Source organism: Arachis ipaensis, chromosome B10 (assembly GCF_059453495.1).
Source record: "Arachis ipaensis isolate K30076 ecotype BB chromosome B10, ASM5945349v1, whole genome shotgun sequence".
NCBI lineage: Eukaryota > Viridiplantae > Streptophyta > Magnoliopsida > Fabales > Fabaceae > Arachis > Arachis ipaensis.
Genome location: NC_142435.1, coordinates 119772410 through 119788806, shown reverse-complemented (window position 1 = coordinate 119788806; position 16397 = coordinate 119772410). Strand labels below are relative to the sequence as shown.

Sequence of the window (16397 nt, the reverse complement as noted above, 5' to 3'; positions counted from 1 at the left end):
ATTCTATAAGCATATATACATAGCTTAAAACAAAATATAATGGCCCAAAAGATAGTTCTTCGCTTGTAAGGAGGGTCTCCAGACGCTCAACGAGGTGTCTCTCGACCTGTATCTGAAAAATAATAGAAATATGTATGGAATGAGAATCGGAGGTTCTCAGCATGGTAAAGGTGTCCGCATAGTTAATATAAAAGGTCTCGGAAAAGTTAGAGGCATTCCTAGAACTCCGACACTCAGATTTCAGCTTAAAGATTCAACTAAACCAGAAATTAAGTAAATTATCTAAGGTATTCCAAGTTCTGAATCTAACTTTAACCTAACACTCTACTTTCTATCTTCTCCAATCTTTCGAATCACCGGTGGAACACCCCCCCCCTCCCGGGCCCCTCACACCTCAAGTAAAGAAAACAAGATAGAGGTGCAATTACAACAAGTAACAGAAAAGCAGAGTTAAGCAGTTAAGCAAGTGAAAACAATGTACACTCAAGCAAACACAAATAAATGCATATGATGTATGTCTGTCCTATGGCTGATAAGTCTTATCTGTCGGTTATACAGTCAAATCGACACGTCCTAGTAGTTAACTATTGGGCAGTTTCTCTGTGCGCGTATCCCCAAGCTCAAAAATAATATCCATGGCGTCAAACTCCAAACTCAATAATATTCTATGGAGTCAAACGTCAAACTCAATAATTTAATATTTCATGGGTGAGACAACCCAAGCTCAAATTCAATATATATGCATGCCCATGGGGGAGCTCGAGGAGTTAAAGTGTCCAGTCACATCTTGCGACAGAGGATCGACAATTAGTCTCAATATCATCATCATTCATCAAAAATTCATACTCAACTTAATTCATTATTTTTTAAATAAATCAAACTCAAAACGTAATCATTTTCTTAATAACTGAAAATCAAATCATAAAATCCCTAAACCCAAATTTTTCTAAATAACCACTTTAAACGAACCCTCCAATTTTCATAAAAATTTCGGCAGCATCTCTTCTAAAAATCGGACTTTCGCCACTCTTCAAGGGTCCCAACCACCAAACCAAGCACCTCTTAGTCATTTAAATCATTCCTAATATCAAATTATTTCAAAATCAAACCAATTCCAATATTAAATCTTTTTCAAAAAAATCAACCAACTTCAATAGCAACCACTTACAAAATCGACTTTCACATCTCTCAACCAATCCATTCAAGCTCACCATCAATCCTCAACACATCAACTATCGTCATTATTTTATACCCATCAAAGTCATAATCCAACACATACAAATTCATTTATCCTTATACACACATCATAAACCATATTCACAATCCATCAATAATTCATTTAATTCATTCCTATCTTATGGTCCTCTAGTCTAAGTTTTCACATGACATTAAACATTAACTACGAAAAACCAAAACTATACCTTGACCAATTCCTCCCTAAGCTCGAAACACCTCAAAAACCTCTCCTTACACAAACTTCAAGCTTCTAAACGTCAATTTCCCAAGCTTAATCACCCAAATTTCGTTCCAAACTGTCAAATTGAACTTCAAATTGAACTCCAAATCAACAAAAATACCATCTAATCCACACAATAGCACTACAATCATTAGAGGATTCACTAATTCAATGATTCACAAGGGTTTAACAGTTTCTTACCCTACCCATGAATCAATTGGACAAAATCGAATGATTATCCACTGTTAGAGTTCACCTAAACCATAAAAACCATTCAATTCCTGAATATTCAAACTCAAAACCCATGAATTTGAGGAGAGGAAGAACTTGACGAGAAATGCAAGTTTCTTACCAATTTGTTCGATAGAATTGAAGAGAATTCCGATACGAACACTTGGCCGTTGACGGCACGTCAATCGGAGCTCTGGATTGAAAGTTATGGACAATTCTCTCTTTTGCAACCTATTCAAAGTGAAAAAATGATGAAGAAAACCAATTTTGGGAGTTTATAGGTTGGATCTTAGGTTCGGTCCAACAGGTTCGGCCCGTTTGCCTATTTTTATGCCAAAAATTTTTAAATTAGTGTCAAAATTCATATTTTAATTATTTCTACTTGTTTAAACTATAAAATTTAAGTTTCTAATTTTTTTAAATAATAATTAATTTATTAGTTAATTATTTACTAATTAATCAAAGTTTAGATGAACTATTTATTTTTATATATAGTTTAACAATAATTTTTACTTAAGCAAATACTTCAATATATATATATATATATATAATTCATTATTATATTATTAACATTATATTATACTATAGGATTTAATTATGATAATTATATTGTTTTTAACTAACTATAAAACTAAATTTTAAAAATCATGTACAAAAAATTCATAGTGCTAGTTTTATGTTCAATTCTAAATCTACTAGTTATCACAAAATCTTTCTAATAATGGGATTTAGTCGATCTCTATATAAATCACGAAAAGACCTTACAAGATCAAGCTATACTGGTTTAGATAACGTACTTTCCAGCGCGACGAAAAGTAAAGGGGCAAAGGCCTATCACAGTTCCCTCATCAACTAACCGTTCTCCAATAAAACAAAATTGAGAATACTAGAAGTTTAGGGTTAAATGTGTCAACTTCCATCATTTGATATTACTACGAAAGACATGCATAGATTTCAACGTAATAGATGTTGAAAACTCACTCTAACAAACACAACTCAGAAAATATCCGAAGAAAATTTGTGAGGCTAATGATTAATCCAACCTAGTAAATAGAACTAACACTAAAGATTTTATCAACTGCTATCATGTGTTAGCTTATTACAGAAAGGAATGTTTGTACAGAATATATGCTTCAGTAGAGTTTATAAATGAGAATGGAAAGACAATCAAGATCAGCAACACACGGCAACGGTTCTTCTACCAACCTCATGTTGATGCTTCGTCAAATTTTGAAGCCTCATTTATTGTCCTGGCTCCAATTTCCTTGTTCATTAGTCTCCCATAACAATGGGGTGTCGAGGTCACCCAACTCCAAGTAGTCCAGGGGATCAGGGAAACGCAACCCATCACTCGCAGAAAGCATTTCATTCACAGTATATCCACCATTTTGGCCGCAGGAAAAACCATGTCCAATTCCACCCATTTCGAACAAACCATCAAGGTCACCCAGACCCCCAAAAATCTCATTGGGATCAAAGCAAGGTGTTCCTTCAGCATTGTTTATGTCAGGAGGATTGTCAACCTTCTGTAATTACAAAATTAGAACAAGAGAAAAGAAATGAAGGCTCAGAACATTTATGGAACAAAGTAAAACAACAATAATAAAGCATCATGAGTTTGAAACTAAAAATAATGGATGCGACAGATGCAGTTATTCCAAAAACCAAGGTCCTAGATATGTTTCCACAAAATGGGGAAAGAGATGGAAGGAAACTGTAGAAGAGATGTCATAGATTAGATGGAAACAAGCATGAAAAGAAAAACAATCTAGTCAAATTCCCCCAAAATATTGTGCAGGCATAAATAAGAATAAATAGATTGCATACTTCAGTTGTGGTGTTCTCAGTAGGAGCCATTATGTTATCTTCTATGGCGGAACCAGGCACTGGTGTAATATCACCATCAACTTGATTACTTGGAGCTGAAGGATGTGCTGAGCAAGAAGGCATTGGCCCTGTTAAACACGAAACAGAGGTCAACCCATAGCATTCACTCACAGAGAGATTCACGTTATTCACAACAGAGCTATGACATGAAGCGGGTTGTATAGGAACTGCAGCAGGTAGAGCAGCAACAGGTGCAGATTCTACACAGTCAATTTCATCCTCTTTATCCCAGTCTTCCTCATTAAATGGCCTTCCGTATTGTGCACCATTCCTAGGACCAGGACCATCCTTTTGGAACACTTTACATATCACATAAGAATCCTGAGAAAAACGTAAACAATTAGAACTAATTAAAATAAACACACCAGAAAAACAAGCACAAAAATACAAGACAAAATAAGCAAATACCATAAACAGTCTCACAAGAGATGCTAAACTAGTCAGACATACAGTAAAATTATATTAAGTAAAGCTAGCCATTATATACCATAAAGCTTAAGCACCAGGCATATGTATACTGCTAAAAATCAGTTTATGGCATCAGGCTTAACATGAAAAGACAATCTACATAGAAGCCATTACCAACAATAGAGGTTGCAACGCGTGCAATTCAGCAGAATTCTGTAATCCACTAATCCTCGTGTATTAAAATATGCTCATCAGCTAAGAGCATAGCTTCTAGTGAAACATAAGACGATAACAACATAAATAACAACAATCCTAGATTCCTAGTTATCCCCATATGGGCAGAAAAGCACAAACACTAACCGATAACAATAATTAGCAGCATATATTTCGACATATATTTCCTTAGTCTCACCAAAGTAGAAATACACTTAATTTTCATGAATGAGAAATCAGTAGTTACCTGTTGAACACCCTTATCAGCAAGGTCCTTATCTTGAAGTCGGTATTCATGCAAAACCCAATCAGTTCGATCTCCCTTGGGTGCTTTACCATTGTGAAACACCAGAGTCTTTATCATGCCCACAACAAGCTTCTTGTTCTCGACGGATCTATCCTTGCCAGTAGTCTTCCAGTACCCACATTCTGTGGCCCTATTCATCCTCCCTCCGCTCGAATACTTCTTCCCTCGAGGGCAAAAGAAGTACCATTCTAAATCTCCAGTTTTAAGCAGAGAATGATCTGAAAAAATATCATCAAGTTAAAAACAGCTATGACGAACACAGAACTCTACTAAATCAAATGAAACCAGAGTGCAAACCTGGTAGATCCCACGGCGGATATTTGTATATATCAAGTTCAGCAATCACATCACAAGGGAATCTCTTCCCCATCACCTTCCTTTTCAGAAAGTACTGAACCAGCTCAACATCGGTTGGATGAAACCGGTACCCTGGAATTGACTTCATTGCGGCCATCGCAGAAGAATAAAGAAAGCTTAAATAGTAAAACCTTCAGAATCTAACAACTTCCCTTAAATCAAACAATCCAACAACAAAGAACCACTTCACCAGCAGTGAAGAAAGAAACCAACTTTGTAGGTACTCCCAATTAAAAATAAAAATAAAAAATAAAAAAGACGAGAAATTTAACTAGAGAATGATGAACGGAATTAAATAACCCTAAAAGAATCGAGGGTGCGAAGCGTCAAGTCCAGTGGCGAAAGAAATTGCGAGAACAGCGAAGCCTTCCCCGGTTCATGAAGGTAAAATGGAACTGGAAACCCACAATGGATGAAGACGGTCCCTTTCTGAGAACAAAATTCATCGGCACAGTGGAACCCTAATAACAACACCAACAGCCACATTGCAAATTCATCGATTACAATTATTCGACGGAGCTTACCCACAACAGAGAAGGAAAAAAAAAGACAACGAAGAGATGGAAGGTTTTATTGTATCGCGAAGATTGGGGTTTTGGGAAGAAAGGAAGCTTACCAGGGAAGGAAAGAGGGAAGTGAGAAGAACACAGACTTGAAACTTCGCACTCCTAATCGTTGAATCTTTGGACTACCAAGAGAGTGAGAAGCGGCCAGGGTTTTGTTTATATATGTGGTTTTAATTGGGGTTTTTCCTTTTTCTTTTTTATTAATTTCTGTTTCTTGTGCGAGGGGCCTCATTGTTCGCCATTCGCCTAGGTAAATTTCCATGGAATTGAAATACAAATATTCCTTCCAAATGCTAAAGAATTTTAATATGGAATTTAGAGGTCAGTTTTACCTGGAAATGGAAATTTTTGGTGTATATACTGTGGATGGACAGTGCAAATATACAAATACAATATGCAGGTAATGTGTTGACTCAGCACACAACTAATATATTGGACACGTGTCAGAATCGCACACAACACGCAGGTAATATGTTGCCATGTGGCACTCATCCCTTCACCATACAGGTAATGTGTTTCACACGTGGCAGACGCTGGTTGGATGGCGTTCCAACACGTAGCCTGCGAGATGAGTCTTCTATCTATAAAAACCAAAGTTCGTAACTATTTTGCTTAATTGTGAGAGAAATATTTTTCTCCAGGGTTGGTACGATAGAGGGCACTGCAAATATAGTGGTTTATCACAATAGTGAAGTCGTACGAAATACATATGAGAGTGCGAGCTTTGCTTATGAGAATATGTTTTCGTTTGTGGTTCTGTGCAAAATAACATTCGCGGAACTACAGTTTGGGCTCTGTCAAAGCATAGAGGCTGATATTTTAAAGAGGGTGACCAACATTCTCTATAGGAGTCCAGTTGTCGTATTTGGCGGCCTAATACAGTTTGAGGATATGCCAATCGTCGACAAAATTAGTATTCAGCGGATGTTTCATATTCACTAGCAAACTCAGGTGCAACACCCGAAGATTAAGTTATACGTTGAGTTTGAGCATATTGCTACAGATGAGGTTCAATATGACGTAGATGTGCCAGATGACAAAGCTGAGGCGTACTTGGGAATGAACGATGATAGCGATGAGGAGTTTGAAGCTACGTATGAAGCCGGTGATGAGGATGAGGACGGCAATGGGGGAGGTGATGCAGTGGCAGAAACTTTAGTGATTCCAGTCGTGGTTAGTCAACCGATGGACGTTCCACCTTTTATGCGTAGCTTGGATCTTGACGCCATGCATACACCAGAGTTTCCTGAATATGCAAACATAGGTACGTGAGCAGTGGGTAGTATGTTTACTTGATTTTGTTTTAGCGGATCGATGAGTGACAAATTTATTTTCTTATAGGTGTTGCTGATCCTGAGGATGGAGAGTTTAGAATCAGAATGGAATACGGTTCAAGAAAATCAGTCATTGCGGCAATTCGGAGTTACACTATCTCTAGAGGAGTTGATTACGTTGTTTATGAATCCGAACCACAGACGTTCTATGCAAAGTGCAAGACTTATGGACGTGGGTGCGACTGGCTTACCCGAGCCAGCTTGATACAGAAGAAAGTCTGTTGGAAGATTCGGAGAAACAACGGGAGGCACACGTGTTCCATGGGAACGATCTCACGGGATCACTCCAAGTTAGACTTGGACACGATTGCTGAAGCTATGAAGCCATTGGTTGAATCCGACCCATCCATAAAGGTCAATTTTATAAAGTCCAGGCAAGATTCAACTACACTATTAGTTGCCGGAAGGCTTGGCTGGTAAAGTAGAAGTCGATAGCCAAGGTTTTCGGTGGATGGGAATATTCTTACCAAACTTTACCATTGTGGTTCTAGGCAATAGTTCAGAAGATGCCTGGTTCACAAGTCCAAATACAAACACGACCTCTGTATAACGGGAGTCAAGAGGTGGACGGTGTTTAGATACTTCATCGGGTATTCCTGAGTTTCCATACATGCATAAGAGCTTTCAAATATTTCAAGCCGCTGGTTCAGGTTGACAGGACCTACTTATACGGAAAATATAAAGGTTGTCTTTTGGTTACAATTGCGCAAGATGGGAATAAAAATATTGTACCGATTGCTTTTGCCATTATAGAGGGTGAGACTGCTGATGCGTGACACTTTTTTCTCAGTAATTTACGAACACATGTTGTAAGAAAAGATGCGTGGGTATAATCTCTTATCATCGTGAGTCAATCCGAGCCGCAGTAGATCGTAGCGGAGGTGATTGGAAACGTCCGAGAGTATGGTGGATGTTTTATATTTGGCACATTGGTAGCAACTTCTTGAGGGAATTCAAGGTTCCATACCTGCAAAAGTTTGTGGTCAATATTGGGTATTCAAGGACAGTGGAGGAGTACAACGTCAACTACAGGAGGTTGCAAGAACGAGGCGAGGCATATGTTCATTGGTGTGACAACATCGAATATCCTCAGTGGGTGTTGGCATTTGACGAGGGACATCGATAGGGTCACATGACGACGAACCATGTCAAGTGCATTAATTCGGTGTTGAAGGGTGCTCAAAATCTTCCTATCTTGACGCTAGTCCGAGCAACATATTATCGGTTGAACGAGTTATTTACACATAAGAGTACTGAGGCTTACCAGTGCAAGCATGCTGGATTTACTTTCTCAAAGTTTGCCACTCAGCGGATAGAGGCAAACATGCAGTGTGCAGGAAACATCGTTGTGCACCGGTTTGATAGAAGAAGCGAGGTGTTTGAGGTGCACAAAATGCCTTGTGGAAAAGTGTTAGTTGTTGATCTTGCACGACAGAGGTGCGATGGTGCGTGAAATTAGAACTCGCACAACTTAACCGGCAAGTGCACCGGGTCATCCAAGTAATACCTCAGGTGAGTGAGGGTCGATCCCACGAGGATTGTTGGACTGCGCAAGCAATGGTCGTCTTGTTGGACTTAGTTAGGCAAATAGTAAAAAGAGTTGTGTTGTTGTAAACGCATAAACAAGTGAACAAGAAAATAAAGAAAGCAATTAAAGGGTTTAGTGTAAAACGATGATGAGAAATTGATTAAGGTTTTGGAGATGTTTACTTTTTCCGGATAAAAATGTCTTACTAGCTATTTTGACAATGAATGATTCATTATATGGCAAATCATAAGTGATTAAACCCTAATCTCTTAGCGATTTAAGCTCCTCTAATCCTCATCAAACGCCACTCTCGTGGTCACTCAATTCCAATTAGAAGGTTAAATTCAGAAAACTAGTTTAACGCCACAAAAACCCTAATTACCAAAGCTAACATGATTTTATGTCACATATCCCAATTAGTTCATGTAATTAGCAATTTAGGAGGAATTTGTTTTCAGGTTTTAGTTCAAGCGAGATAACTCTCTCGAGAATCACAAGAACTCAAGTAGAAAAGGGTCATACTCTCATTCCACCTAATTCATGAGATTAAAAACGAAAACAATCCTTAGAATAGAATCAAAATATTAATTAAAATAGAAGAATAATAGTTCTAATCCATAGAAATAAACAGAGCTCCTAACCTTAACCAGGAGGTTTAGTTGCTCATAACTTACAGAGAAAACAGGGTTCTAAAAAGTGCGAAAGGAAGAAGATCCTAAACCTAAGTGATCTTTTCCTTTAAATACTAACCTAATAATAAATGCTGGACCTAAAAGATATTATTTGTAAATAGAAATTATAAAAGGAAATAAAATAAAATTAACAAGTGCTAAATCCACTTGGAGGCCCAAAGAGGTGTAAAACGGGCTGCTGCTGGCGTTTAACTTCAAGAATGGGCGTGAGACGCTAGAGAAGGAGTATAACATTACTGGTTTGTGCCCTCTACTGGCGCCAAACGCCAAGTGGGCATTCAGCGCCCAGGGAGGGTGCTGCCAGCATTTTCCTTTCTTGCTTCAGACTCCTTCAAACTACTCTGAATTTTACCTAAAACCATAAAAAAAAACTCAAAGTAGCATCCAAAGGTGATTTTTGCACTAAAAAACAAGTAAAAGTAAATAAATCTAACTCAAAACAATATAAAAATAACAAGAAAAAGGGTATAAGATGCTCACGCATCACAACACAAAAGGTAAACTGTTGCTTGTCCTCAAGCAACCAAAAATAATATAGGACCAAGGAAGAGAAAACACACAAGAGTAGAGTTGTCATTTAAGCTTAGGTCTAATTACTGAATAGAGCCAATGACACTCTATTTCTGAATAGCTTTGGCATCTCACTATCCTTTGAAGCTCGAAAATATTGATGTCCTTTAGAACTAGAACTCGGATGGTATTATTGATTCTCTTCTTTAGGCTCTAGTTGATTCTTGAACACAGATTTTCTTTTGTTTAGTGCTTTGCACCTTTGAGCCTAGCCGTGACCCTAAGCGTTTTGTTTTCAAGCTTAACTTGATACATAAACACTACAAGCACTTAACTGGGGAACCTCTTGGGTTCAAATTTTTCCTTGCTTTTTCTCCCAGACAGTGGTGCTCAGAGCCTTAGGCATACTTTGTAACAGCATTGGGTCATGACTTTAAGTGTTCAGTCTCAAAGGTCACTTGACACTTTCATACCACAAGCATATGGTTAGGAAAAATCACTCTTTTGAGCTTGAGATTAGTTTTGACCCTCCTAACCATTGATGCTCAAAGCCTTGGACCTATTCTTTTGATTTTTCTTTCTTTTTAACTCTTTGTTGTTTCTTTTGCTTCAAGAATCAATCTTTTTTCTTGTTTTAGAGAATCAATAATATTTCTCTGAATTTATATTCCTCAAGAACCAATATACTCAGCTCCAATATCAAACATGCATAGTTAATTTATACATTCAGATATAGAGATAAGGCCACCACATCAAAGCAACTAGAATAACTCATAATATAACTCAAGATCTCATGCGTTTTACTACTTTTTTTTCAATAGATTTTTTTTTCTTTTAAGATTGATGCGTAATACATAAGACACCTTGAAAATTTTTCAAAAATAAACTACTAAACGATAAAGCAAAAAAATCCTAAGGGTGATCATGCAAACTAGAATAGAAAGCAGGTAATACACTGAAACACTAGAAAAACAAAGGAAAAATAAAAATAGGGAGAGTGAAACTAAACTACCTCAGTGATGGTGGCTGCTGCTCCCTCTGAAGAATCCTCTGGAGCGTTTAAGCTCCTCAATATCACGCCCTTGCCTCCTCTGCTCCTTTACCATTCTCCTTTGATCTTCCATCATCTGATGGAGGAAAGCAGATTGGTCCTGATGCTCCAACCTTAGCTGATCAACTGATGATGTCAGCTCCCCCAAAGATGTGGTCAATTGATCCTAGTAGTCACAGGGAGGGAAGTACATCCCCTGAGGTATCTCTAGAAGATCCTGTGGAGGCGGTGGAACTGGCTCCTGCTGCGGTCCTTGCACGGGCTCCTTAGCGTAATCCATACCCTTCTTTGTAATCGGCCTCTCCTCGTCGATCAGGGTATCTCTCTCTATGTGAGCTCCAACTGCTTGATGAGCGGATAATTTATACGCTTTTTGGCATTATTTTTAGTATGTTTTTAGTAGGATCTAGTTACTTTTAGGGATGTTTTCATTAGTTTTTATGTTAAATTCACATTTCTGGACTTTACTATGAGTTTGTGTGTTTTTCTGTGATTTCAGGTATTTTCTGGCTGAAATTGAGGGACTTGAGCAGAAATCAGATTCAGAGGTTGAAGAAGGACTGCTGATGCTGTTGGATTCTGACCTCCCTGCACTCAAAATGGATTTTCTGGAGCTACAGAACTCGAAATGGCGCGCTTCCAATTGCGTTGGAAAGTAGACATCCAGGGCTTTCCAGCAATATATAAGGTAGCATTTGTTTTCAGAGACAGAACACAGAGACATGGACAGTACATGTTTAAAACGTGTTTGGAAGCAGAGACATGGACACGGAACACATTGTCTCCGAGACAGTTTTTTATATTTTTGTGTCCACTCTTCTACGAAGGACAATGATGGACACGGGATTTAGAAGAGTGGACACGGACTTTTTATAAATTTTGTTTTTCTTTTTATCCATAGATATTTTTTATTATTCCACTATTATCCCTTCTTTTTTTTCTATAATTAATCTTAAAATTTTTTTTCATATAAAAACGGATTCTTTTTTAAAACTGATTTTTTATTTAAAATTAATCTGGCTTATTAACCTAAATAAAATTTTTTATTAATCAAACTTAGATCTATTTTTTATTAATCTTAACCATATGTATTTTTACATATTAATAATAAATTTAAAATAAAATAAATATATTTATAATTTTTATTTTAATATAAATACTATTATATATTTTTTTATTAAAATTTTTGGTCTCTTCAAACATTTTTTCAAATTTTGTCTGTACTCCTACGTACTCTCATTCTCTATTAAATTAGTTTGTATTTGATGTAGAAAATTTGGAATCATATGGTTATTTTAGTCATTTCATATAATATTTTAGTCTTGTCCATGTGTATCCAAACATAATACTGGACATTACATTAGTGTCTTGTACATCGTATCCAAACACAATACACAAACAATAATTTTTAGTGTCTCTGTCCTATTGTCTCTGTCTCAGTGTCATGTTCTGTCCTGTCTCTGAAAACAAACGCGGCCTAATAATCCATACTTTGGCCAAGAATAGACAACGTAAACTGGCGTTCAACGCCAGCTTTCTGCCCAAATCTGGCGTCCAGCGCCAGAAAAGGAGCCAAAACCAGAGTTGAACACCCAAACTGGCACAAAAGCTGGCGTTCAACTCCAAGAAGGACCTCTACACGTACAACACTCAAGCTCAGCCCAAGCACACACCAAGTGGGCCCCGGAAGTGAATTTATGCATCAATTACTTACTCATGTAAACCCTAGTGACTAGTTTATTATAAATAGGACCTTTTACTATTGAATTAGACATCTTTGGATTATCTTTTGATCTATTGATCACGTTTTGGGGGCTGGCCATCTCAGCCATGCCTGGACCTTTCACTTATGTATTTTCACGGTAGAGTTTCTACACTCCATAGATTAAGGTGTGGAGCTCTGCTGTTCCTCAAAGATTAATGCAAAGTACTACTGTTTTCTATTCAATTCATCTTATTTCGCTTCTAAGATATTCATTCGTACTTCAATCTGAATGTGATGAACGTGACAATCATCATCATTCCCTATGAACGCGTGCCTGACAACCACTTCCATTCTACCTTCGACTGAATGAGTATCTCTTAGATCTCTTAATCAGAATCTTCGTGGCGTAAGCTAGAATGATGGCGGCATTCAAGAGAATCCGGAAAGTCTAAACCTTGTGTGTGGTATTTCGAGTAGGATTCAATGAATGAATGATTGTGACGAGCTCCAAACTCGCGATTGCAGGGCGTTAGTGACAGACGCAAAAGGATAGTAAATCCTATTCCAGCATGATCGAGAACCGACAGATGAATAGCCGTGCCGTGACAGGGTGCGTTGATCATTTTCACTGAGAGGATAAGATGAAGCCATTGACAAGGGTGATGCCTCCAGACGATTAGCCGTGCCGTGACAGGGCATTGGATCATTTTCCCGAGAGATGACCGAAAGTAGCCATTGACAGTGGTGATGTATCACATAAAGCCAGCCATGGAAAGGAGTAAGACTGATTGGATGAAGATAGCAGGAGAGCAGAGGTTCAGAGGAACAAAAATCATCTCCATTCGCTTATCTAAAATTCCTATCAATGATTTACATAAGTACCTCTATCCCTATTCTATTATTTATTATTCGAAAACATCATTATTATTTTATATCCGCCTGACTGAGATTTACAAGGTGACCATAGCTTGCTTCATACCAACAATCTCCGTGGGATTCGACCCTTACTCACGTAAGGTATTACTTGGACGACCCAGTGCACTTGCTGGTCAGTTACACGGAGTTGTGAACCGTGGTTTTGGCATCATGTTTTTGGCGCCATTTCCAGGGAAAGAAAGAGCAATGAACTTTACATAATTAAATTGTAATCACGATTCCGCGTACCAAGTTTTTGGCGCCGTTGCCGGGGATTGTTCGAGTATGGACAACTGACGGTTCATCTTGTTGCTCAGATTAGGTAATTTTCTTTTTATTTTGTTTTCAAAAATTTTTCAAAAATCTTTCAAAAATTTTTCCTTTGTTTTCGAAAAAAAAAATTTATTTAAAAAAAATGTTTTCAAAAATTTTATTCAAAATTTTTAAGAATGAATTCTAGTGTTTCATGAAGCATGTGAAGCCTGGCTGGCTGTAAAGCCATGTCTAAATTTATTTGGACTGAGGCAGCAATTTGTTATCAAGAGCAAGCTAGTTGTTGCTAATCCACCTGCTGCTGTTCCTGATTCACCTGCTGAAGCTTGGCTGGCCATTGGCCATGTCTAGTGTTTTGGACCGGAGCTTTCATTGAAAGCTTGGCTGGCTAGTGAGCCATGTCTAATTCCTGGACTGAAGCTTTAGACTAAGAATGCAAGATTCCTGGAATTCATGTTAAAAATTTTGGAATCCTTATTTTTTTCTTTTTCATATAATTTTTGAAAAAAATCCAAAAAAATTAGAAAATCATAAAGATCAAAAACATTTTTTGTGTTTCTTGTTTGAGTCATGAGTCATGTCATAAGTTTGGTGTCATTTGCATGTGCATCTTGCATTTTTCGAAAATTTCATGCATTCATAGTGTTCTTCATGATCTTCAAGTTGTTCTTGGTAAGTCTTCTTGTTTGATCTTGATGATTTTCTGCTTTGTGTTGTATGGTGTTTTTCATATGCATTCTTGAATTCTTAGTGCGTAAGCATTAAAGAATTCTAAGTTTGGTGTCTTGCATGTTTTCTTTGCATTAAAAAAATTTTCAAAATTGTGTCTATGATGTTTATCTTGACATTCAAAGTGTTCTTGGTGTTCATCTTGACATTCATAGCATTCTTGCATGCATTCATTGTTTTGATCCATAACTTTCATGTATTGCATCATTTTTCCTATTTTCCTCTCTCATCATAAAAATTCAAAAATAAAAAAAAATATCTTTCCCTTTTTCTCTCATCAAATTTGAAAATTTGGATTGACTTTTTCAAAAAATTTTAAAATCAATTTGTTTCTCATGAGTCAAATCAAATTTTCAATTTGAAAATCTTATCTTTTTCAAAATCTTTTTCAAAAATCAAATCTTTTTCAAAAAATCTTTTTCTTATTTTTATATCAAATTTTCGAAAATAACATAATCAATTAATGTTTTGATTCAAAAATTTGAAGTTTGTTACTTGCTTGTTAAGAAAGATTCAAACTTTAAGTTTTAGAATCATATCTTGTGATTTCTTATGAATCAAGTCATTAATTGAGATTTTAAAAATCAAATCTTTTTCAAAACTAATTTCTAAAATATCTTCTTATCTTACCTTTTTCAAAAAGTTGGTTTCAAAATATCTTTTCTAACCTCCTAACTTCTTATCTTTTCAAAATTTGTTTCAACTAACTAACTAACTTTTTGTTTGTTTATTAACTTTTTCAAAACTACCTAACTAACTCTCTCTCTCTAATTTTCGAAAATATCTTCCCTCTTTTTAAAAAATTTCTTTTTAATTAACTAATTATTCTTATTTTTATTTTTGATTTTAAAAATTTTCGAAAAATACTAACATTTTTCAAAAATCATTTTCAAAAATCACTAACTCTTTTTCAAAAATATTTTTTGAAAATTCTCCCTCTCCCATCTTATTCTATTTATTTATTCATTTACTAACATCTCATCTCACATCTCAACCCTCCTCACAGTTGTGTTTCTTCCATTACATTACATTCTTTGTCTCCCCCTCTTCTTCTACTCACACAGGGATTCCTATACTGTGGTATAAAGGATCTCTATTATTATTATTTTTCTGTGCCCTCTTCTTTGTCATATGAGCAGGAGCAAGGATAAGAACATTCTTGTGGAAGCAGATCCAGAACCTGAAAGAACTCTAAAAAGAAAACTAAGAGAAGCTAAAATACAACAATCCAGAGATAACCTTTCAGAAATTTTCGAACAGGAAGAGGAGATGGCAGCCGAAAATAATAATAATGTAAGGAAGATGCTTGGTGACTTTACTGCACCTAATTCCAATTTACATGGAAGAAGCATCTCCAATCCTGCCATTGGAGCAAACAACTTTGAGCTGAAACCTCAATTAGTTTCTCTGATGCAGCAGAACTGCAAGTTTCATGGACTTCCATCTGAAGATCCTTTTCAGTTCTTAACTGAATTCTTGCAGATATGTGATACTGTTAAGACTAATGGAATAGATCCTGAAGTCTACAGGCTCATGCTTTTCTCTTTTGCTGTAAGAGACAGAGCTAGATTATGGTTGGATTCTCAACCCAAAGACAGCCTGAACTCTTGGGATAAGCTGGTCACGGCTTTCTTAGCCAAGTACTTTCCTCCTCAAAAGCTGAGCAAGCTTAGAGCTGATGTTCAAACCTTCAGACAGAAAGAAGGTGAATCCCTCTATGAAGCTTGGGAAAGATACAAACAGCTGACCAAAAAGTGTCCTTCTGACATGCTTTCAGAATGGACCATCCTGGATATATTCTATGATGGTTTATCTGAGCTATCAAAGATGTCACTGGACACTTCTGTAGGTGGATCCATTCACCTAAAGAAAACGCCTGCAGAAGCTCAAGAACTCATTGACATGGTTGCAAATAACCAGTTCATGTACACTTCTGAAAGGAATCCTGTGAGTAATGGGACGCCTATGAAGAAGGGAGTTCTTGAAGTTGATACTCTGACTGCCATATTGGCTCAGAACAAAATATTGACTCAGCAAGTCAATATGATTTCTCAGAGTCTGAATGGAATGCAAGCTGCATCCAACAATACTCAAGAGGCTTCTTATGAAGAAGAAGCTTATGATCCTGAGAATCCTGCAATAGCAGAGGTGAATTACTTAGGTGAACCTTATGGAAACACCTATAACTCATCATGGAGAAATCACCCCAATTTCTCATGGAAGGATCAAAAGCCT

At 36.8% G+C, this 16397-nt stretch overlaps 2 protein-coding genes and 1 non-coding gene across 3 annotated transcripts; 1 reads left to right on the top strand and 2 right to left on the bottom strand.

Moving 5' to 3' along the window:
• Positions 1–2580: 2580 nt before the first annotated feature.
• On the bottom strand, positions 2581–5720 carry LOC107623165 (NAC domain-containing protein 82). The gene is made up of 5 exons (XM_016325333.3): positions 5476–5720; positions 4800–5320; positions 4443–4720; positions 3515–3895; positions 2581–3213 (listed from the first exon to the last, which is right to left on the bottom strand). The coding sequence occupies exons 2-5, from the start codon at positions 4954–4956 to the stop codon at positions 2926–2928; spliced, it is 1104 nt and encodes a 367-aa protein (XP_016180819.1). The 5' UTR covers positions 4957–5320; positions 5476–5720; the 3' UTR covers positions 2581–2925.
• Positions 5721–6484: 764 nt separating this feature from the next.
• On the top strand, positions 6485–7885 carry LOC148581487 (uncharacterized). Its single transcript, XM_088492389.1, has 3 exons — positions 6485–6689; positions 6767–7175; positions 7696–7885. Exons 1-3 carry the CDS (start codon positions 6485–6487, stop codon positions 7883–7885), a joined length of 804 nt encoding a protein of 267 aa, XP_088348515.1.
• Positions 7886–15827: 7942 nt separating this feature from the next.
• On the bottom strand, positions 15828–15935 carry LOC148581486 (small nucleolar RNA R71). Its single transcript, XR_015898040.1, has one exon. It is a non-coding gene; the product is annotated as a small nucleolar RNA R71 (small nucleolar RNA).
• Between the last annotated feature and the right edge of the window lie 462 nt (positions 15936–16397).